The following is a 24682-nucleotide window of genomic DNA, read 5'->3' on the forward strand; positions in this document are numbered from 1 at the left end:
GCACACATCTGACGCACATTTGCATTCAGAAAGATATATTTCTTGAACTGAATGATTTAATTGCTTTCACCAATGTAATTTTTAAACAATAAAATTTAAAAATGAAATTGCATCTCATTTTGCATGCATGGAACTCTCTTTTTAATATAAGTAGATATTTAATTTATGATAACTGGGGCGGGCGGGGGGGGGGAGACGAGACACAAATGCAATCATAAAAGATAATTAAACACGCCTTAAAAGTTGAGTTCGGTCCCGTGAATTATCTAACTGAAAAGAGAGGCCTTAAAGAATAGATATTATTCCACTCGAGTCTGTAGTATGTAATAATTGCTCCTAACAGGTAATTCTAATTATATTAATTTTAAATCAGACTGGTTGATATATAAATCTGTGTATTTAAAACAGGTCTGTGTGAATTACTCCATGTAAGAGCATAAAAGATCCTCAAACTTTGCCAAAATGGGGGGAAGCGGGGAGGAAATCAGAATTTGGATCCATAGATTAGATATGGCTATAGTGGTGAAAATCAGGACTGGACCACAATACAATCTTCTTTTTTTCTTTCTTTAGCCATCTCCTGTAAAAGAAGAAGATGGAGGAGGAGGAGGAGGAGAAATTGGATTTATATCCCGCCCTTCACCCTGAATCTCAGAAAGGCTTACAATCTCCACCCTCCTCCCCCACAACAAACACCCTAGGTGGGGCTGAGAGAGCTCTGACAGAAACTGCCCTCTCAAGGACAGCTCTGCAAGAGCTACTGCTGACCCAAGGCCATTCCAGCAACTGCAAGCGGAGGAGTGGGGAATCAAACGTGGTTCTCCCAGAGAAAAGTCTGCACACTTAATCACTACACCAAACTGGCTCTGCTCCCCCACTTCTAACCCCCTTTCTAAAAACAGTTGGTGGGCACCAATGCTCCCTTCTCTAAGCTGTGGAGTCTTGTGAGCAAAAATTCTACTTTGTGAGCTACTGCCATTAAAGTTGTAAGCTACTGCAGTTTGGTGCAGTTGAGAGCCAGTTTGGTTAGTGGTTAAGTGTGTGGACTCTTATCTGGCAGAACCGGGTTTGATTCCCCACTCCTCCACTTGCAGCTGCTGGAATGGCCTTGGGTCAGCCGTAGCTCTGGCAGAGGCTGTCGCTGAAAGGGCAGCTTCTGGGGAGAGCTCTCCCAGCCCCACCCACCTCACAGGGTGTCTGTTGTGGGGGAGGAAGATAAAGGCACTTGGGAGCCGCTCTGAGATCTGGAGTATAGGGTGGGACACAAATCCAATATCTTCTTCTTCCATAAAAATATGGAGCAGAGGTCCATCAGTGGCTATTAGCCACAGTGTATGTATGTGTGTGTGTATATATATATATATATATATATATATATATATATATATATATATGTGTGTGTGTGTGTGTGTGTGTGTGTGTGTGTGTGTACACACACACATATATTGGCCACTGTGTGACACAGAGTGTTGGACTGGATGGGCCACTGGCCTGATCCAACATGGCTTCTCTTATGTTCTTATGTAACACAGCGTGTTGGACTGGATGGGCCACTGGCCTGATCCAACATGGCTTCTCTTATGTTCTTATGTAACACAGCGTGTTGGACTGGATGGGCCACTGGCCTGATCCAACATGGCTTCTCTTATGTTCTTATGTGACTCAGAGTGTTGGACTGGATGGGCCACTGGCCTGATCCAACATGGCTTCTCTTATGTTCTTATGTGACCCAGAGTGTTGGACTGGATGGGCCATTGCCCTGATCCAACATGGCTTCTCTTATGTTCTTCAACATTAGCTTGCTCTGGGGCCATTTTTCCTGAGCTAAGACAAAAAAAAATGTGTGTGTCAGAGGCTAAGAAACTGTGAGCTACTGCACACTAACTCAGCTTAGAGAGAACACTGGTGGGCACCAGGAATGGTGGTGGCACACATCATCGTGCCAATGGGCACCATGCTGGGGACCTCTGTCCCAGACTGTCAACTTTTATTCCCCTGACACATGGCAACGAAAGCATGACTTAACAGCACTTGAATGCGAAGCGCGCGATGCCAGCCATGTTGCCCCGCTTTTCCTATACCAGCCTCACCACCAGGCACTGGCCCCTTTCCAGCGTGACAGAAACCCATGCAAGGCAGCCTTTCTTTCCCTGCATCTGTCATAAGATCTGCAAGGTGGAAGTGGGGAGGGGGGAAGGAGAATGGATCTTGACAATTGCTGGTTCCTTTTCGCTTCCCTGAACAGTGGGAGAGTTTCCAAAAGACATCCGGCTGTCAAGGAAAGGGGGTTGGGAAAAAGACCTTGAGCTTTCAACAGCTGGCTCAGAGGCTACAAGAATGGAAAAAGGAGGCTGAAGCCGTTTTAGCGAGTGGAAGTAGCTGGGGAGGCAACGGCTTCAATGGTGCTTAAAAATGCAGTGCTTGAATAGCCCTAGCAGCTCCGTGAAATTTGGAAGCTTTTTCAGCCGATGCTTATCTGAGGGAAGGGCTTCTCAGAATTTGCTCTCTTTTTTTTTCCAGGCAAAGCTTAGCCTGCATTTTTCTGGGATCAAGAATGGGCACTTGGCTTTTTCGGTAGCGGGTGTTCCCTCTGTACCTATCCTGTTGGAAATATGCATTTCACACTGCCGCACACCACCCCCAAGAAGTGCACAGTCACTCAGTTAGAGCTTCCTGGTTTCCCGGCAGGGGTTGGGTAGGATTTCCACCTCCATTGTACGTAAGAACATAAGAGAAGCCATGTTGGATCAGGCCAATGGCCCATCTAGTCCAACATTCTGTGTCACACAGTGGCCAAGAAAAACCAGCTGCCATCAAAAGGTCCACCAGTGGGGCCAGGACACTAGAAGTCCTCACCCTGTTGCCCCTCCCAAGCACCAAGAATACAGAGTATCACTTGCACCAGACAGACAGTTCCATCAATACCCTGTGGCTAATAGCCACTGATGGACCTCTGCTCCATATGCTTATCCTGTCCCCTCTTGAAGCTGGCTATGCTTGTAGCCACCACCAGTGTTCCCTCTAAGCTGAGTTAGCGTGAGCTGGCTCACTGATTTTTAGCCTCCAGCTCACACATTTTTGTCCTAGCTTAGGAAGGATGACCCCAGAGCACACTAATTTATGCAGCAGCTCACAACTTCAATGCCAGTATTTTTTATTTGATTTGATTTATATCCCGTCCTTCCCGCCGGGGTAGGCTCAGTAGCTCACAAGTTTAATGCCAGTAGTTCACAAAGTAGAATTTTTGCTCACAAGACTCTGCAGGAACATTGCACCATCTCCTGCGGCAGTGAATTCCATGCGTTAATCACCCTTTGGGCGAAGAAGATCTTTCTTTTATCCATTCTAACCCGATGGCTCAGCAATTCCATTGAGTGCCCACGAGTTCTCATATTGTGAGAAAGGGAGAAAAGTCCTTCTTTCCCTACCTTCTCTATCCCATGCAAAATTTTGTAAACCTCGATCATGTCACCCCGCAGTCGACGTTTCTCCAAGCTAAAGAGCCCCAAGCGTTTTAATCATCGCTTCGAGATGACTAGGGATGCCAGACTCCAGGCAGGATTTGGGGAACCCCTGGAATTATAGCTCATCTTCAGTCTACGGAGATAAGCTCCCCTGGTGAAGAGAGATGCTTCGGAAGCAACCTCTGAAGCCCAGAGCCAGGCAACTTCAGGTGAAGGCCTTGGCCTCCATGCCCTGTTGTTGGCTGTCCAGAGGAATTGACAGGATGCTGGCTAGAGGTCCTATCGGTCTGAGTCAGCAGGGTTCTTTTTAAGGTGGAATCTATGGTATTGTACCGTACTGAGATCCATCCCCTCTGCAGGCTCCATCCACAAATCACCAGGAGTTTCCCAAGCTGGATTTGGCAGCCCTACCCCCAATAGACTCTCTAAGCTGTGAAGTCTTGTGAGCAAGGATTTGTGAGCTACTGGAATTAAAGCTGCGAGCCGCTGCATAAATGATCTCGCTGTGGGGTCCATTTTTCCTGAGTGAGGCAAAAATGTGTGAGCTCACACTCTCTCAGCTTAGAGGGAACACAGCCTCCCCCTTCCCCCCATTCCCTGCCGGTGGCTGGGAGGACCTGGCAACTCTAGGGCCATCAGACTGACAGCAGTGTCAAGTCTGTCTATAACTCTGGTTCATACAAAGAGCATGCTGGGTAGAACCAAAGTATAACCAAATGCTGCTAACAAACCCTTTCCTATTCCCCCCTCCCATTAGAGAATGTTCCTGCTTTGAAATGGTAATATGTGAAAAGTCTTATCTGTGCCTTCTCAGCTCAGGCTTGGGGGAGAGGAAGGAGCCTAGGAGTATCAAGGCCAAATGGGCCTCTAATCAACATGAGAATGTATTTGTAACAGCTATGTGTGAATGTCCTCTGCACAATTCCCCTACCCATAGGAATCCCTTTGAAGTGTACCTTATATGCAATGTATCTACTGTATGTACTTTAGTCTTTTCAAGCCTTGGTTTAGGCCACAAGCATCAGTATCAATAAAATAGAGTCTTTGTATCCACACCAACTCATCATTGAATCTGCAGACTTGACAAGCAGCTCTCTAAGTTTCAGGCTGAGGCCTTCGAGTCACCTATGTCTGGATACAAAGCACCTTCAGGACCAACGAAGTTTTCTTCAGGATGTATGCTTTCATGCGTATGCACACCATCAGTTGATGAAACGGGGTACAGTGAACAATGCTACATATAGCTGGTGGGCAGTGGTTAAGCATGCAAAATAGTACAGAGTTAGAATCCAGGGGCGAAACGAGCAAATTGAAAGAAGAGCAAGTTTGGCCTGGATGGCATCAGTAGCGTGGGAAAGCAGCAAAGGCAATAAACATGTCAGAATTGGAGAATGATAGCGAGAACGGCAGTAAATGTGGAGTCTGTTAAGTGCTCTATTTCTGCTCAGATAGATCCAAGTGGCCAGCCGTGTTGGTCTGAAGCAACAGAACAAAGCAATAGACAAGTGACACCTTTAAGACCAACTAAGTTTTATTCAGAATGTAAGCTTTTGTATGCTCTAAGCAGACTTCATCAGACAAAAAATGGAATGGCAAGCAGTCCTAAATATAGAGAAAGTGGGCAGTGAGTTGGTATGTAGAGTCATGGGAATGTTGTAAGCAGATTAAAAGAATCACACATTGGGGTCTGTGTTTGTTTGTTAGCATTGTCAACTGGGCTGAAATGACAGTGGAGAGTGATAAAAAAAAAAGGGCAGATTGATGTCACAGGTGTGAAATGCCATAAATCTGGGTATCATTCTGGCTTCGTGAGTTCTGGGTTTAAATAGAGGGCATTAGTCTCTCAAGAGGTTATAACATCATTCTAGTTTGCCATTAGAAAAAAAAGAATAAGCGGAAGATGGGCTAGTATGGGTTAAACTGAGAACACCCCTCAGAGGTGTTTCTGTCCGCCTGATTTACTTTTTAACATGCAGCGTAGCATTATAAACATTCTTCCAGTTTGCCAGTACAAAAAAGAATACATCAGAATGAGGGGTCCTTTTGTAGAAAAATAGGTGGTGGAGCTCATTAGCATACGCTGCCCCTAGGCTTCCCAACCCTCCCGCCCTGGCTGGGGACTCCCGAATTTTCAGCGTCCTCCCCCGCTCTTAAAAAGTCTGGGGGCGGGGGAGAGAGAACATACCTGCAGGAATCATGTTTTACAGCTTGGGATCCGTTTTTAAGGCTGCACAGGAAACAGGAACGGCCCTTTAAGGCTGCACAGGAAACAGGAACGCCCCCCCCCTTTCTTTTCCTGTGCAGTCTTACTTTCTTTTTCACAGCCAGCAAATTCTGCTGGAAGAAGACCAAGTAAGGTAAGTGTTTGTGTGTGTGTGAGAGAGAGGGAGGGGGGAATTCCCTGGTATGGAGGCCCCTCCCTTCTGTTTAGAAAGCGTGGGGGGGAAAGGAAATGTCTACTAGGCACTCTATTATTCCCTATGGAGAATGATTCCCATAGAGAATAATAGGGAATTGATCCATGGGTATTGGGGGCTCTGGGGGGCTATTTTTTGAGGTAGAGGCACCAGATTTTTAGTATAGCAGCTAGTGCCTCTCCCCAAAATACCCCCCAAGTTTCAAAAATATTGGACCAGAGGGTCCAATTCTATGAGCCCCAAAAGATGGTGCCCCTATCCTTAATTATTTCCTATGGAAGAAAGGCATTTAAAAAGGCATGCTGTCCCTTTAAATGTGATGGCCAGAACTCCCTTGGAGTTCAATTATGCTTGTCACATCCTTGTTCCTGGCTCCACCCCCAAAGTCTCCTGGCTCCACCCCCAAATTCCCCAGATTTTTCTTTAATTGGACTTGGCAACCCTAGCTGCCCCTCAACCAGCCAAAAGCAAACACACAAGAAAAGAGAGCTCCAGGCAAGCAAGGCCTGCTTGGGCTGGCTAGAGATCCAGCCAGTCCAAGCAGGCCTCGCTCGCCTGGGGCTCTCCTGAGCTGCTCTCCCTGCCCCCCCCCCCCCGCCAGTCAAAAGGCCAGCAAGTTACCCGCTGCCCAAAATCACATAAGAGTGGAGAAAGGGTGGCTTGGGCTTCTCCAAGGATTAATGAGGGCTGCTTGGGGAGTGGCAACGCTCCTGGGGACTGGTTGGCTGCCCACTCTCCTAACCCAGGGATTGTTATGCAGCTGCACCTACTATTCAATGGACAAGGTAGGTGGGGAGGAAGAGGGGGAACCCTCAGAAAGCTGTGCTCCTGTGAGCTCCTGCTGAATCCGAGGCCTGATCAGAATAGAGTGGAAGATGGGTTTAGCATTAATAAACTTGGTACTATTTGCACGCTTAAGCACTGCCCAGCAGCTATATGTAGCACTGCTCAATGTACCCCATTTCATTGTCTAACGCAGTGTGCATGCGCATGAAAGCTTACCTTCTGAATAAAATGGTGCTGGTCTTCAAGGTGCTGCTGGACTCCAACTTTGTTCTGTTGCTTCAGACCAACACGGCTGCCCGCCTGGATCTATGACACGACCGGATCCCTTTAACTGGAGATGCTGGGAATGGAACCTGGGACCCTCCGCATGCCGAACGGATGCTTTCCCACCCCCTCCCTGCCCAACACTTGCAAGTGAGCAGTTCAATACCTGAAATAGACTAGAATCCCAAGGACTGCAGGATGTTCTCTGATTACTCTGTTCTTGGAAGTCATCTGGTAATAGGGGGCAACCTTCCATCACCCTCACTAGTAAAATAGGCCGCAAAAACCGACCTCTGACCCACAGCCACCTTTTACTCCCCGTATAACAGAAGGAGAGACCCCAAGCAAAGCCGGCCACATGATTTTCAGTAAACGAGAGGAGCGAGCTTTCTGCTAGCCCCAGAGGCGAAAATTCGCACACGACACTTCTCGGTCTTTCTGTGTTTAAGCCTTGACATCTCGACAGCTTTAATAGGTACCCAAGAGGCAGAACATGAGTAAAAAATAAAAAAAAACCCTTTTCTGTCTCGCTTGTCTTTAGAAATATGCTGAGGGATATAAGGAGGAATCCAGTGGTAATAGAAAGACCCAGGGACAAAAAAATGAAATGGCGAGCTTTGTACATTGTTCGAAACAAGAATTGAGCTTCAATAATGCAAAGTCCGTGATAAACAACCTGAAAGGCCGGGAGATCTCCCCTTCACCCACACGCCTCCCTGCAGCTGCGGCTCAAAGCACAAGGGAGGTATGAAATTATTGAGCCAAACTAGCTCTTAGCGAAACCTCAGTTTATCATTTTTTTACTGCGATGATTCATTTCTCAGTTCGTTCTTTCGTTAACCGAGGCTGCTTCTGATTTGATTTCTTCCTCAGTAGTGATGCTTACCGGCTGGCTTTGTATTGGACACTCTCTCACAGCCTAACCGGCTTCATTGGGTGGTTGTGATGTAAGGATAAAATATGGGGTAGAAACCCTGTATATTCCCCCCACCAAGCTCCTTGGGGGTAGGACGGGGATAAAACCGTGACAGGATTCAATTAAGAGCCCAACCAACTACAAAGTGACCACAAGTCAAGTTTTAAGCAGAAAACAAATAGCTGCTTATCCTAGAATTATTCATAGTTTCAGTAGTCATGTTGAGATGGGAGTAAGGATGCCGGTCCCCAGATGGGACCTGGGTATTCTCCAGAATTACAGTTCATCTCCTAATTACAGAGGTCAGTCCCCCTGGAGAAAATGGAGCCAGGTTGTTATTGGAGCTACCTTCATGGGGGCACGTTCAACCTGCGTTGGTGACGCTGCACTGGTTGCCTGTAGCATTCTAGGTTCGCTTCAAGGTGCTGGCTATGACCTTTAAAACCCTAAAAGGCCAGGGACCTGCTTACCTCTGGGATCGCCTCTCCCCATATGAGCCCCAGAGAGCGCTAAGATCAAGTAACCAAAATCCTCTTGTGATCCCCAGCCAAAAGATGCTCGGCTGGCTACGACCAGAACTAGATCCTTTTCTGTAGCAGCCCCTGCCCTGTGGAACGCTCTTCCCAAAAATATCTGGGCCCTGCAGGATGGGGAAGCGACAACTATACCACAGCATTCATATCTAAACCCATCCCAATATAAATATAGAGTGCCGAACATATTTGACAATTAACTTCATACTGTATATTTTTTTGCTGGTTTTGGTTGGTTCTCTAAATTATGACGCTATGTTTCTTTGTATCAGCTGTTTTGAGTCTCCAGTGGGGAGAAAAGTGGGATAGCAATGTTTAAATGAATTAATAAATAAGCATAAGGCAGGCAAGAAAAATATAAATTAAATTATTAATTTTATTAGGAGCAAGAAAACAATTATGGAAAACTGTAGAGGGAAAAAAGGCCAATTATCTTCCAAGCAGTGAGCAGTCTAAGGAGGATTCAGACATTCATATTTTGTGTTAGGAGAGCCAATTCCCCTCGCCTCCCAACAGCTTTCTCTCCCTGAAAAAGTTGTCAATTACTACGGGAGACAAGGCTGTCAGCAAAGACCAACCTCCCCATGGATAAAGCACCATGGGACTGTCCTGGAAATAGAAATATATCTCTGGTTATACGAATAATGATAATTGCAATAATTAATGAGAACTATTCATGAGAATGCATTCGAAGAAGTCAAACCACAAATAGCTGCAAATGTCAACAGAACAGTCAGATTCGTGGTGATCAAATGAAGAGGGCGGGAGACTCGACTGTGAAAGCTGTCACGTCAAGTCTAACTTAAGGGTTGGCATGGGTTGGGAACTCTTAATGGCACCCACAAGCTACATGTGGTTGTCATGGTCAGTTGCCATGGTTCTTGCTGCCAGCAATTACAGCCAGTGGAGGTAGCACTGCCAAAATCATTACCTGTAGCATTCACACACACTCACACACACACATTGGGATGTGCTAGGAATGTATGGCCATACACATGGGGGGAAAATGCCAATGTTATAAAAACTTTGTGCTTCTCTCAACCTTCCTCAAAACGTGCTGTGAAGGTTGACCTTACCTTAAGCTAGATGACAATTTGGGGACTCCCTTAGATAACTTTTCAAAGCTGAGAGGTTCCCACCCCCAAGTTGTCAGGTCTTTTGCTCAAGTACTGTCCTCCATATTTAGACTTTTTTAAAAAAAAAATCAAAATTTTCTTTATTGAAAATTCAAACAGCTTACATAAAATCATAAAGCTTCAAAACATGATACAACTTAAATTCCACACATAGATAATAACACAAAAAATTAAATCCAAGTTCAATAATTAGCAAAATGAATTCTTAAAAAAGACGACCACTTTTCCATTACAGACTTATATTGAGGTGTTACAGCATATGACTGTACCTCATCGGTGATTTTATCAATAGTAAAATAATCCCAAACTTTAAGATACCAAGCCTGAATATTGGGAGACTGCACATCTTTCCATTTATAAGCGATGACCGCTTTAGCTGCTGTAAGTAAATTCATTATAAGCTCCCTATCTTGTTTTGAGGCAGAACCAGATTCCCATAGATTTAGAAGACCATACTGGGAGAAAATGGAATCTTAACACCTGTGATCTTGAAAATTTCCTTAATCACCTGTTTCCAAAAAAATGGTAATCACAGGGCAAGACCACCAAGCATGAAAAAGGTTGCCCTAGAACCCACAACCTTCCCAACAATGTGGGGGCAGCTCCATATCGAGATCAAAAATTCGCTTTGGGAGAAATCCGGGGGGCAATGTTTCTTGGTATCCTCTCTAGCTCTGGCTTGAAATCAGTTGCTCGCCTGCTCCCTGTAACAGCAAGGGCACCAGAGACTGCCTTTCCCTTCCCTTCTTACAAATCTCCCCTATTAGAGGGAAAAACTGCTGCCTGGATCCAGCCATTGCTTGAGTGATCAACTGGAGAGAAAGGCATATTTTAAGCATGGGCTCTGAATCACTCCCCTCTTGTCATGCACAGTGATCACCTGGTGGTGGGAAGTGCTATCGAGTCCCAGTCAACTCACGGCAACCCCATAGAGTTTTCAGAGGAAGAGACAAACAGAGGTGGTTTGCCATTGGCTTTTTTTTTTTTTAGCAGTGTGACCGATTTCCCACTAACCTTACGCCTGCTCTCATGCTCTTCTCAGCGGGGCTTCTGTACGATTTCACACTATCTGTCCCGGGGCTGCAACTAGCATCGCCTTTTCTGCTTGCCGTGTGAAAAAGGTGACACTAATTGCAGTCCCGGGGCAGACAGTGTGAAATCGGAGGGAAGCCCCATTGAGAAGAGGAGCGTCAGTGCGGCGTAAGGCGAGTGGGAAATCGGTCTAAGAGTAAGAGTAGTTCAGCAGTGATATCGGCAGCCTAGGGAATTGGTGAGCTTCGCATCACTGGCAGTCTTCAAGAAGTGGCTGGACAAACACTCGTTGGGTAGCGTTGGGCTGATCCTGCATCGAGCAGGGGATTGAACTAGATGGCCCGAATAGCCCTTTCCAACTCTGTGATTCTATGATTTTCTGCAGAGCAACCCTGGTTTTCCTTTGGCGGTCTCTCAGTCAAGTACTAACAATAGCTGACCCTGCTTAGCTTCCAAGCTCTGATGAGACTGGGCCGTTTAGGCTAATGATCACTTACAGAGAGACAAATGTGGGGATGTGCATGGATCTTTGATTTCTGTAGAAAATTAGGGGAACATCCTCTTGTGGCTTTGGAATGCAAAACCTTGCGATTTGGAAGTCAGGAGGGAAGAGATGCATTACTCCTAGCCATGTTAATAACTTCCCTCTCGCTGAAAACAGAAATTAGTGCAACAAAATCCCTCCCACTTTAATGGATAATGCATTAAAATACATTCCATCCTCTAACCTCCCCTAAGATAAGGCCAATGTAACTTTTTAATACTGGCAGATTTGAACTATTTATTTATTTAGTAGGCTTATATTCCGCCTTTTCCCGTAAACGGGCTCAAGGCGGATGACAACATTTACTAGAGTTTAGCTTGTGACTCAACAAAGACAGATGGTCACTGGGAAACATCTCTGCATTTCTGATGTTGTAGCTGCCCAGAACCCCTCTTTTCCCTCCCACCGTCCTCCTCCCCATATCCCAAACCACTTAAAGCTAACACAGAAAATGAATACAGTTTAGAAACAAGGTTACTCACCATGGAAGAGTCACCACCTCCGTTTGCAAGCGTAGCTCCCTCAGCACTGGTAGGTAGGTGGGTAGAAAGTTGACTAGCCCTGCCCCCATCTATGACATCACACTCTACCTCATAAAAGGTAGTGAAAGTGCTCTGAACTCCAGTCTGATTTCCGAGAGATACAGAAAAGAGAGAGTGAGAGAGAAAGCAAGAGAAATATGGTGCCCTAACGCAGAGGGGAGGAGAAGGGGGACGGGGTGCGTGTAGGGGTGGGGAAATGTGTGCTGAAAGAGCTAGGCTCGGCAAAATAGTCAGGGACTCTGCGGCGATGAGTAACCCTGCTGAGTTATTCCTCGGTCTCGCTCCCTTAGCACAGGCGAGCCCAGCTTCAAAACAGCTTGCCGGAAGGCTGAGTTAGGGAACCTGCCTTTGAATTAATGGGGGGGAGGGCAACAGCCGGCTGGTGGTGAATTGAAGGATGGTGGGGAGGGACCGGTCAAGGGAACATACTGGAACAAAAGGTAGCTAATAAGTCCAAAGTATGAGATAATGGGACATGTTATCTAGTACAGATGTGGGAATTCTCCTCTTTAAGCCTCAGTGGGGTTGTGGCAGGAAAAAGGCAGTCGCCCAATGTTGCACAGGCAAGATGGAGCCAAGTCCATGGGCGGGCCTTCACACTAATCAGGAAGCGTCACATTGCGTTTTTTTATAGCACTTAATTTGGTTAGTCATATTTTAGGTGTAAATGGGCATTTTGTGGAGTCCTAAAGACTAGAATGTGTTAAGTTCAGGATACGCTCATTTCATTAGATGCCTATGAGTCTCACTAAGAAGACATCCATCCATCATCTATCTATCTAATCTATCTAATCTATCTATCTATCTATCTATCTATCTATCTTTCTTTCTTTCTTTCTTTCTTTCTTTCTTTCTTATTTTCTAAAGCTTCAGACTTGTGCATATCAGAGCGGTATGGGATCTGCAGGTAACGGAGAAGAATGGTGTCTTCCCTGCCACAATACTAGAGGGAAACCTGACTGCAAGAACCAGCATTTTTACCTTCGTCCCCACAGGTTATGGGGTACCAAAGATGGTGGCCGAGATCCTTAAAAACCTGAGAAATTAAAACCGCTAGCCTGTGCTGAGATGGGGAAGTGAACAATATACACTGATTTACAAATCGCATCTGCATTCAGAAGTCAATGTTACAGTCGTGATCAGGTTGAGCACTGGGGCCCAGGAAAACATTACTTAAACAAAAGTATAATTTCTATAAGAAATGTGCAGTTCTTAATAAATGGGAGTTTGCAGACTTATAAAAAAATTAAAATTGTGTTATAGTATTACACACTTCAAGCTGATTTCACTGTATATTTTATAGATGGAACTCGTATGATGCCTTAATTATTCTAATGTCACCCATGATAGGGTGCGTATGTTAAAGTAGAATCTAGAAATTCCATCCCTTAGCTGACTCTACTTGGCTAATGTTTATATTGTCCACAGATTTTATTTAAATGCCTGTTCAGTCTTGTTACTTGGATACTGTATGTATCTGGGTTGGCCAAGGAACTCTAGCTGAGTCTTTTGAAATGTAGCCAATTCTCCCTCGTCAGCTGTAGGATTATCTGGAATAACATAATTATCTACTCTTTGAATTTCCTCATTACCATCCATCTCTATTTATATTTCCCCCTAATAGGATTTTAATTATTGCATTATCTCTATTCCGGATAGAATTTAGCATCTTTACTGTATAGATTTTTTAAAATGTGCTTAATTATCATGAAGAATAACAGGAAGAATAAACAAAAAAACAAATTTATGGAACTTCCACTCAAGGCAAGGGGATATATCAATTGTAGGAGTGTTTGAACTGAAGGCTCAGCTGTCATTGATCCCATTTGGGGATGATCTGAAGCATTTCCTACTGATATATGAGTTGTCTGGACTCTTAAAGATACATCTGTGTGACCCAAAGCAAAAGTAGGGTGTTGTTGAATGGCATGAGGTAAATCAGGGATCCCCAACCTTTTTTCAGCTTGCAGGTCTTTGGACCTCTTGAGATAGACTTCCCACAATCCTTATGCCGCTCTCACTGTCCTTTTCTCCATGGAGCTTCCATCAGATTTCACACTATTGGCCCCGGGGCTGCAACTCACTCCGCCTCTTTCGTGCAGCAAACAAGATCCTCTAAAAACCAGTTTCTGTTTGCTGTGCAAAAAAGGCAAAGCTAGCTGCAGCCCCGGGGCAGATAGTGTGAAATCTGACAGAAGCCCCGCTGAGAAGAGGAGCATGATAGCGGCATGAGGCTAATGGGAAATCGATCTGAGACACGGCAATGGGTGCAATCACAAAATGGCTGCTGCAGGAGGCGAAGCCAACCACAAAATGTCAGGGAGCAAGATACTGTACAATAGTAAGTCTTCATCATTTTTAGGCAGAATATCTGTTTAGCAAGATGCCTTTTTGTCTGCACAGCCAATCAGAAGCCCCGTTAGATAAAAACCCTGCCCATTTTCTGAGAGCACTCACAGACACCGTCAGGGATTCCTGAGGAACACCATGGATTTAGATGAAATTAGGAAGCTCAGCTTGGCCCCAAAAATATCTATAGTGATAGTGGGATGGATCACATCACTACACTGAGCAAACTTTATTCATTCGTTACTGAAACATTTATACCCCACTTTTTATTTTAGATCAGGTTTGAGGCCTTCATACAGTCTAAGCGGCTTGTCCATTGGAGGAAAAGCCACTTAGGTTCGAGGAAGGGTACTCGGAGGATGAGTGGATTCACCCCACACAACACACCGATCTTCTTCCCTTCACTCTCTTTCCTTTTTTAACTAGGGGGGTGGGGCCCGTGTACCTTGACCAAAGTGAGCTGCTTTGCAAGGCAATTTATTGACCGGAAATCAGGATGCAGACAGTATTAAATAAATGTGCCTGATTATTTAATCATAAGTATGTGTCCTTAAAACTTCAAGGGATAAAACAAAACACACACACAAAAAAATCACATTTCTTCCTGGAATGGGGTGGCAAGCTCTGCAAGGGGAGAAGTCCAAAAGGGGTCTAATGCTTGATTTTTCTTAAACTACCTTGAGCTTCCCACTTCTCACACCACTGGGGAGGCAGTTCTGAACTTCTGATGTGATCTGTGAATTGTAGAAAGTACCTTTTGACTTTCGAATTCTTGTGTCTAGTCTTATCAGGTCATCCGAGGTGCCGTAACGACTTCTATCGGAGCACGGCTGTAACTGTCGTCCCTCATTGCAGGCTGAACCCAAGCAGACCCCGTGGTCCTGGCAGTGCTGTGTATACCACATGGCTTTTTCCTGTGCTGCTTTAACATCTCAACCTACTTTGGCATTCGAGTCTACCCTATATCCCCAAATACACCTTAAATCAGGTCGTCTCCTCTGCACTCAAGCTCTTGCCTCGCCTCTTTGTTTTAAAGACTGGCAAAGTGTGGGTCCTAAAGAGATGTTAAGTGACAGTAAGATCCTTCTTGGTTCGGAGTAAAGAAGAGTGTTTTGGAAAAGATCTGAACAAGCTTCAGCAGCAGTTAGCGCTGATAAGGCCACCAGCGATCATCTGCCCTTGGATCCTCAGCACTGGAAATAATGTTTCTCAAGACATGATGGATAATAAGGGTTGAGAGTAGGATTTAATGTAGGAAAGAGAGAGACACAAAGAGAGAGAGAGAGAGAGGATGGCTGCATGGTGAGCCAAACATCAAAGAAAGGAACAGAATGAAATTTGAGTCCAGTGGCACCCTTAAGACCAACCAAGTTTTATTCAAGGTAGAAGCTTTCGAGTACAAACACATTTCTTCAGATACCTTGAAATGGAAGTTACCAGTTCATATATATAGGAAGAGGGCGAGCAGCATATTAGCATACCACATAATGAAGCTGTTTAACAGTTGCAAGGATAAGTGTTCCCTCTAAGCTGAGTTAGTGTGAGCTAGCTCACGGTTTTTTAACCTCTAGCTCACACATTTTTGTCTTAGCTCAGGAAAAATGGCCCCAGAGCAAACTAATCTATGTAGTAGCTCACAACTTTAATGCCAGTAGCTCACAAAGCAGAATTTTTGCTCACAAGACTCCACAGTTTAGAGGGAGTATTGGCAAGGACCAAACAGGAATAACAAGCTTAGTTTATACGGTCACTATTTGTTTGGCTTTAATTCTTGGGGAAAATATAGCGAAACAAATAAATATATCAAAATTGGAGATTGATGTGTAAATTACACTTCTTAATTATGGAATGCTGGGAGTAATTAATTGAGATTCTGTTGTTAGATTCCATCTATTTTCCCTCAAGCATTGGGCGTACCTAACAGAATTTTCTTTTAAGGTGAGGTGATTGGTTGTGCAGTGTTATGTCTCTTCTGTCGCTAGGCCAGAGAAATACATTCCAATACATTCCAATCTATCCTTTCAGATTACATTACTTTCTACTACTCATTGCCTTACACTGCAATCGCTATTCCAGTCTACTACTCCATAAGTAATACAACAAATAATAAAATAAAGAGGATTTTGATATATTCATTTGCCTCACTATGTTTCCCCCTGGAATTAAACCCAAAGAAATGTGGTGACCATAGAAACTAAGCTTGTTATCCCTGTTTGGTCCTTGCATCTGTTGAACATCTGTGTTATATTATATGCTAATCTGCTGCTCACCATCTACCTATATGTATGGACTCGTAATTTCCAGGCCTCATTCTGGGCAGGAGCTCACAGAAGCGGAGCTCCAGAACCTTTACATTTTATTGTGCTTTTTCTTTCTCACCCTCCCGCACCAAATACTTGCTTCTGGGCTCCATTGTTCAAACCCCCGGTGAGAATTTGACAAACGTTCTCATATTTTCCCCCTCAAAAAATGGGAAAATAACCAAAACATATAAAACAGACAGATGGAAATCTTCATCATGCCACTGTGGCCAAATAGGAGAAAGTAATTGAAAAAGTATAATGGGAGTAAGGTTTTATTATGACAATTATAATTCAAGAAACATTTTAAGGTAGATGCTGAGCTGATATAATTTAGGACACCTTCTGGAGATGTCAGGGGTATGTGGCATATGCAAATGAGTTATACGAGTTGTACTTATGAGCTTTGGCACTTCTTTTTCTATGAGATGACCAGTGGTAACTTCCCTTTCAAGGTATCTGAAGAAGTGTGCGTGCACACAAAAGCTTATACCTTGAAGAAAACTTTGTTGATTTAAAGGTGCCACTGAGCTGGAATTTTGTTCTGCTGCTTCAGACCAACACAGCTACCCACCTGAATCTTTCAAATAAAAGAAATAACTAATATATTTGGAAGATACAGTATATTTCAGTACAGAGGGAATGGTGTACTGAATGATATGTAGGAATTACTGGGTTAATAAGAACAAGAAAATGGTATTGAACGACGAGTGGATGTAGTTGATATACAGCTCTTCTCTTCAACATACAAGTCATTTTAAGCAGAGGAATATTTTAGCGAACGGATCAAGATTTGTAATTTGTAAGAAGTCATAACCCTGGACTTGTGATTTGTGTTATTGTGAATCTAAATGACTGAAGCAGCCAATCAAAGCGTGCTGCTCTGCTTCCACATGAAAGAACTGTTTAAGCTTGAACATTATAAGAATTGATAGAATTTGAGTGGAAAACGAATTTGTGGCGAGAGGTGGTATCTATGGTACACAAAATTAAAATGGGTGGGGAAGATTGTTGACTTGCAAAGAATTAATGTTGGATCGAAGAAAGCTGATGACATAACCCATTTCAGGATGGCCAGGAAGCATCCTTCTCTTTAGATGGTAAGAAGACCAGTGAAGAAAGCTGAGACAGATTTGGTTTTGTTCTACTTCTAAAAATCTTCCACACGCGAATATAGCCTGGGATTTTGCAATTCAGGCAAAAATGTTTTGGCATTGAAACAAATTGTAGAGCACCAGCTCAGAACTGGGAGCTGCTGGTATCCCTTTTCCAAGATCATTTTGGATTTGAGTGGGCTCTGAGCACATACTTATCGCCAGAGAAAAAGAAATTTTCATCGACGAACGTTCAAGAACAAATTCGTATGTACACTGGTAACATCCATGAAGATCATTCTGGCTTCTTTCAGCACATTTACTTCTACATCTGCCATAAGATGCTGGCATATCATAAGACCTCTGCGAGAACTCTCTACTTAAATGGTTACCAACGTGACATGGAGAGGCAGAGTTCATGGCTTATACTTTTTTGTGGCTATTTCTGCAATTGCAGCAGCATTTTAGTGATTTGCTGCGATCATACAAATTGCTACCACATGAATCATACACAACCAATTTACATAATGTGTTTCCCCTCCACAAGAATGGAATCCCAAGGTGAAACAAAACAATTCCTGACTCTGCATGGCCAACTAAAGTATGCTTGTGATTTTCATCTGCTTCACCTGGGCCCATCACCAGCTTCTATTCTCCTTCTTACATGATGCATAACAACAAAAAGTGAGATGTGGTACCTCTGCAAGGAGTGGGCTAGCATTTGCTTCGCACCCGCCCCTACCAGTCCCAGCATGCACTTTTCTTCTGCTACTGGTGGTCATTGTCAAACAATCTGTACAGTCGTTTTCCCTTATTCTTAGGACTCACTGCACATAAACCAAATGTGGGGGGTTCAACACATCAGAAATAGCACACCAATTCTGCAAGGTTATGAAATGTGCATTTTTATACAATATACAAACGAGAGAGTGTAAGAAGACAGTTGGGAAAGGGTACCACAAACCACTAGGAACAGGACGTACGTAAGACAAGAAATGGACTATTTGGTACTGGGGGTGGGTGGGGAAGGGCAAGACATCTTTAAGAGACCCACATGAGAGCCCAGCTGGAGGTGGTAATCCTGGGACTTGAGTATATTTGCAAAAGTACTGGTTGGGGAGAAGGTGGTTGTTAAGGGATGGAGCTGCTAAGTCGGGAGAGGGTATACCCCTAGGGCAGAGAGGCCACAAAAAGCTGTGCAACAGGGGTCCATCCCAAGCCACTAAGGTGCAAGGCTAGCTTTGGGGGTGGGGTGAAGAATGGGTGTGTTGAAGAGAGCTGAGTGGTGGGAGATGTAGAAAGAACATGAGGCAGAAGCTGGTGTAGCTTTGGTGGTGTGGGGTAGGTGAGGGAATTCAGGCAGCCAGGTCATGGCAGTGCTGGAGCTGTCCTGAGGGAACCTTGCTGTCTGTTGAACCACTGAATAAAGTTTGTTGCTGCAAACACGCTCTGCATATGTGGTGCATGCTTGCAAGGAATGGAAGGTCAACCCCTCCTCAGCTTGTTAAAGCCCTCTGTGCTGGCCATACAAATGGGCCCACCTAACCCTGAACAAGACCTGATAGCTACAGACTGGTTAACCCAAGAATGAAAACAAGCAACATCTCGTAATGGGTTAGTCTGGGCTTCATCATACCTTGATTCCAGCCATTCATGTCTTTCAAAATTTTTTTTGCAAAGTCGCTTCCCTAAGTCTTGAGCCAAATTTTCTCACTACCATGGCGCTTCCTTTGGTCCTACTGGTCCAATGTTGAGTGGGCTACTGAAGCTTACTTTGAGGTAGCCATGTCAATCTGTAGTAGTAGCAGGGCTCTTTTTCTAGCAGGAGCTCCTCTGTATATTAGGCCACGCCCCCTGATGTGGCCAATCCTCCAAGAGCTTACAGGGCTCTTAGTATGGGGCCTACTGTAAGCTCCAAGGGGATTGGCTACATCAAGGGGCGTGGCCTAATACACAGAGGAGCTCCTGCTAGAAAAAAGAGCCCTGAGTAGCAGTACCAAATTCGAGTTCAGTAGCACCTTAAAGGCCAACAAAATTTTACAGGGTGTAACGTTTCATGAATTAAAGCTCACTTCATCAGAAACCAATGAGCTCACAAAAAATTTATATCCTGAAAAATGTTGTTGGTCTTTAAGGTCCTACGGGGCTTGAATTGTGTTCTATATAACCTTACATGTCTCAAATAACATGGTATTTGCTATTATTTATTTTAGGACTGAAATTTTCCTGGTTAAATTTAAACACCATTACTCAAAGTGGTCATAAGTTTCTAGAGAACCAAAGAAAGGTTCTTTCAAACCTTAGCAGGTAAAATCTCCCTGGGCCAGTATCCTAATTTCACAGAACAGTGACTCAAAAGATAGATGGAAGCAGCCTGCACTCCCTCAAGCTGCAGACATGGCAATCTGTCCAGATGTACAGATGCCTAAGCTTATTGACCAGGGATGGGCACAAACTGGGAAAATAGAGGTTTGTTTTGGCGCGCCTCCACGAACCTTCATGAGCCTCCCCAGTTACTGGACCAGTATGTTTCGTGAGGTTTGTGATTGGGTGAACTCGTCATGGACTTCACTTGGGTGCGAAGCACCTTGCAAAAGCCACTTAAAGGCATGTTCCCACAAGTGAGTGAAGTCTGAGAGGTGAGTACACTCACTTCCAGGTGAACTTGCCACTTGGACTTCATGCCTTGCAAAAGCCATTTAAGGGGAGCGTCCCTTTACATGGTTTTTGCAAGGTGTGCTACCTCAGCCTTGGATGGGGCTCTGCTGGGAAGCTTAGTTCAAACCAGACTCCCCAATAGAGCCCACAAATGATTTCAGTGACCCCTTGGAAAAGGAGGAGGGGGTGCAAAATGGAAATAAGCTATTTCAACAATCCCTCTCGCTCTCCCCCACTTCCCACCACAAGCCCCATAAACCTTAAAAAAAAAACACCATGTGGAGGGTGATGGGAGGGTCACAGATAGGGATGGGCAGGAACCTGCATTTGTGAACCATGAACCTAAATTCATCACTAAATTTCAACAATTCCTCTCACTCTCCTTCACTTCCCACTACAAGCCCTACGAACCTCCAAAAAACCACGTGGAGAGTCATGAGAGGGTCATGGATAGGGATGGGCACGAACCTCCGTTTGCGAACCACGGACCTAAATGCATCGCTAAACTGTGATGAATTCAGGGTTGTGGGGAGGTTCGTGCCCATTCATATTATCAACAGGGGCACCAGCTCACTCAACACACTAACTCACTTTTCAGACGACGATATGCAATGCGGGAATGTTTGCAAATGCACTGGTCGGGGAGAAGTCAAATTTGTAAAAAAATGACAAAATCCCCTTTTCTATTTCCTCTAGAAGTGGCAATTCTCAGTGGTGAAATGGCTGGACAACTATAACAAAGGCTGGAGACAGTTATTTAAGTAAATATCTCATTTAGCAGAACACAGGGACCCCATTGTATGCGGTAGATAAAACATGCACGCCAAGTGTAATTTGAACTTATGAGCTGGTATTTTGTAAGGTAAGAAAAATGCCACGACAGCTTAAAAAAAATAATAACGGAATTGATTTTTTTTCCCAAAAAAGAAAAGAAAAGCCATACTGTTTACTGAAGCAGATCTGTTTCTTCAGTAAGGCTTAGGTAATGGCCTGATTGATTTATCGCTGCTCTGTCTCAACCCCACAACTGTTTAATTTTTTAAGAAGTTCCTGCTACTTTATACCCATATTTTCTATATTATTTCCTCTAATTCAGAAACACAAAGGATACTTACGTTCTAAATAAAAGCTTGCGTTCTACGTAAAAATTGGTTGGTCTTAAAGGTGCCACTTGACTCCTGCTTTGTTCAACTGCTTCAGACCAACACGGTTGCCCGCTTGGATCTAGATACTCGATGAAGTCACAGATATAACTGATGTGCTGTTTCGAGAGTGTACGCTTTTAACACAGCCATCTATATGTCTAATTCTCAATGCGGTCAAATCTGCGGATACTTAAATCCAGAGATCGGGGCCATGAACAGAAAATACATACCTGAGAAAAGCCTAAGCTTTGTAGAAAAATCTGAAACCTTAAAAAGGTGTAGTTAACCCCCCCCCCCCCCAAATTATATAACTGCCCATGGCTTTAATAAATGAAGGCTCTCAGTGGGTGCTGCTTAACAACCACAACAGCAGGGGTGGAATTCTAGCGGGAGCTCCTTTGCATATTAGGCCACACACCCCCTGATGTAGCCAATCCTCAAAGAGTTTACAAAAAAGAGCCTTGTAAGCTCTTGGAGGATTGGCTACATCAGGGAGGTGTGGCCTAATATGCAAAGGAGCTCCTGCTAGAATTCCACCCCTGCACAACAGTATTGCCAGCCTTTAAGCCCATGTTTCTATTAACAAAAAAGGTGTATATCCCCCCCTCCCCCCGAATCCCCGGACTGCTTTGGTCTTTAAATGAGGACTCATTGGGGCCAGGTCAAGCAGCAACCACTGGGCAACCTGCTACCACTTGACTTGCATATCTCACTCATGTCTGGCTGCTTGCTATTGTTCAACAACAGCTGCCTGACTAAAACGAGTGAAGTGTAGCGGTTTAAGATTAGGAACTGGGAGACCCAGATTTAAATCCTCACACTCTCATGGAGCTCACTGGGTGACCTGGGGTCAGCCTCGCATACTATTTGTACCTTTCTGTCTGTGATTTCCTTGCAGGCCCCCAGCTGATCTCTTCATTTACTTCTAAAAAAAGTGTGCATCTTGGGTATTTAAAGCTTGAGAACTGTTGACCTAGCCCTTTAGCATCTGAAAGTGGCCACACACGCAGCCCCGCCCCAACCCTACCTGCTGTTTAATAGGGGACGCATGCTATCTCTTTTTCAATGGCAATACCCCACTGGCTAAAATAACCTGGCAGACAAACACAAATCCATGCCACAACATTGCCCCTCCCCCTCCCCCATTACATGTGGATGTGATAATAGTTTTTTTTTTTTAAGTCTCAGAGAATTTAAGAAGTTTTCTTTAGAGAGGTGTGAAAATCAAACATCTGGTTTTGGATTTATTAACTTGGCAGACACAACGAAATATAAAATCCAGGTTGCTTTCAGCGGCTGGAAAAGCCCCAACTCCTTTCATTCACTGAGCGGATTGGCCTTTAGAATGATCAATGCATCTTAAAGTTCCCTTAAAGCTCACTCCAGTGCCTTGTTGGACTAGCATTCTGTTTCTAACAGTGGCTGGCCAGAGGTCTCAGGAACCTCAACAATGGAGCAGGAAGAACCCCTTCTGCTTATGAATTGTCCCTAGCATCCGGTGTCCAGAGGTACACTGCTTTGGAATCACTGCATCTTGAGTGCCCAGACTTCCTTTTACTCACTGGAGCAACATCAACATGTAAAAACCCAAGCTCTGTCCCCTTACAAGTATGTCTCTTGCCTTCTCAAACTAGTCGAACATTGTCCCATCCCACAATCTCTTCATTTTAGCGACTGCAACATTCCTACAACCGCTTAGAACCAGGGAGATAGGAAGGGACTAGGTAAGTCATACTCCACTGTTGTCCCGATTGACACTTCCCGTCTAAAACGGAAATGTTTTCCTACTTGAATTATCGATGCAAACTATATGGCTGGGTCCAGACCGGCAGCTTACGCCGACACAAGGGCGGCTCGTAGATGGATTAAAAAATCAAGTCGAAACGTACGCATCTGCCTCCCATCTGGCTCCAGTACTCACCCTGTTCTTTTGCCTTTCTGGGCATCTGAATGCCAGGGAGCACAAGCGAGGCGAATTGGTGGTGTGAACCCACCAATCAGCTCTAGGCACTCACCAGCATTCTTTAAAAAAAATAAAATAAACCTGGCCTAGGCACATGGGCGAACGAGCGCATGGCTCCTAAAAAGCTGTAAGGAACAAAAAAGAAACTCAAACCGCATGAAGGGATGGTGCGCAACAACCGTCTAGCTGCGCTGAAGTGCCCCTTGTGTGAGATGCAGGTGCCTTGCGCAGGAACGTCTGATCACTTTGTCCATTCCAGTTTGGGGCGGCACAGTTTGGGGCATCTCTGGTGCATCCGAAGCTGCCCGTCTGTACCCAGCCTATGTGATGCTTTAAAGACAGACTCGTAATGATAATCTTTGGCTCTCACAGGGAAGCAAACAAACAAACGTGGCAAACAGTGGCTACTGGTGACTTGGCCCGTTGTCTCTTTCTTGTCTCTGTAGTTAGAATCTGAAAGCTGTGGTTGCTTGATGCCATCTTAGAAGATGCACCAAAGGCAAATGCCTTTTCTGTGACGGCATCTGCTATTATGTGTGTATTCATAACCAAAACCAAAGATCATAACCAAACATCAATATGCACATTTATGCAGATGTAATCATTTAAACAGCCAGATGCGCAGTGGTGGAATTCCAGCAGGAGCTCCTTTGCATATTAGGTCACACACCCCTGATGTAGCCAATCCTCCAAGAGCTTACAAGACTCTTCTTGGAGAATTGGCTACATCAGAAGTGTGTGGCCTAATATGCAAAGGAGCTCCTGCTAAAATTTCACCCCTGCAGATGTGTATGTCTGGTAGGATAAGGTTGCCTGAATCAAGAGACAGTGCTGTTACCAGGGTTAGTTCCAGGCATGTCAGCTGTTCTATATCACAGTATTTCAAGACAAACCCATCCCCCTCCTCATGTAGTCGAATTGTTATAATTTCCCAGCATCCGTTCAAATTTATGTTCTACCACTGCTGCTTAATGCGATGAAAAAATCCAGGAAAGGTCGAATTCTCGTATCCACCGTAATTGATCAAGATCCTACAGGACTAGAGGGGGGCGGAGGAGCCAGGAGGGGGAAAAAAAAGAGGCTTTGACCAAACACACAAATCCTTCTACCGAGTACACTGGTGATGTTTAATCACATATCCATTCTAACTGAAATACATGCACGTTGATCTTCTTAGATGCTGTACACCTGTATGTTGCCATTCTCCAACCTGAGCCAGGAGTAGATAGGCCACAAATCTTAAAACATACAATTGATCTTCCATTGTTTTTTGTGAGGCACATGAGCGCAGTACTTGTATGCAAACTTCAGAACAATTATCTCTATGTATTTCATTCTATGCAAATAAAGGACAATTTTATTTGCAATTGGCTATCCAAGAGAGGATGAAGAACAAGATGGAAGCAGGAAGTAGGCGAGGAGGCTACGGATGAGGTGAAGCTGGAATCCAGATCTCTGGATAGTCCTGCATCATAAAGTACTCTGAAGTTGTACGTCAAATTGTAGACTGCCAGAAAGGTATTGAGCTCATGTTTTGTT

General features: G+C 44.4%; 1 protein-coding gene across 3 annotated transcripts in view; it reads right to left on the reverse strand.

Annotated features, from left to right (window-relative positions):
* The window catches only part of CTNNA2 (catenin alpha 2), a 1018631-nt gene that overhangs the window by 22743 nt on the left and 971206 nt on the right, over nt 1-24682 (reverse strand). For 2 of the 3 annotated variants that reach the window (XM_060247184.1, XM_060247187.1), the window contains one exon: nt 11575-11718. The exons of the other annotated variant lie outside the window; for it this stretch is intronic. In XM_060247184.1, coding sequence (XP_060103167.1) covers nt 11575-11718 — 144 coding nt within the window. The remainder of the gene's footprint in view (nt 1-11574; nt 11719-24682) is intronic. 3 annotated transcript variants of the gene reach the window in all.

This window comes from Heteronotia binoei, chromosome 9, assembly GCF_032191835.1.
Source record: "Heteronotia binoei isolate CCM8104 ecotype False Entrance Well chromosome 9, APGP_CSIRO_Hbin_v1, whole genome shotgun sequence".
NCBI lineage: Eukaryota > Metazoa > Chordata > Lepidosauria > Squamata > Gekkonidae > Heteronotia > Heteronotia binoei.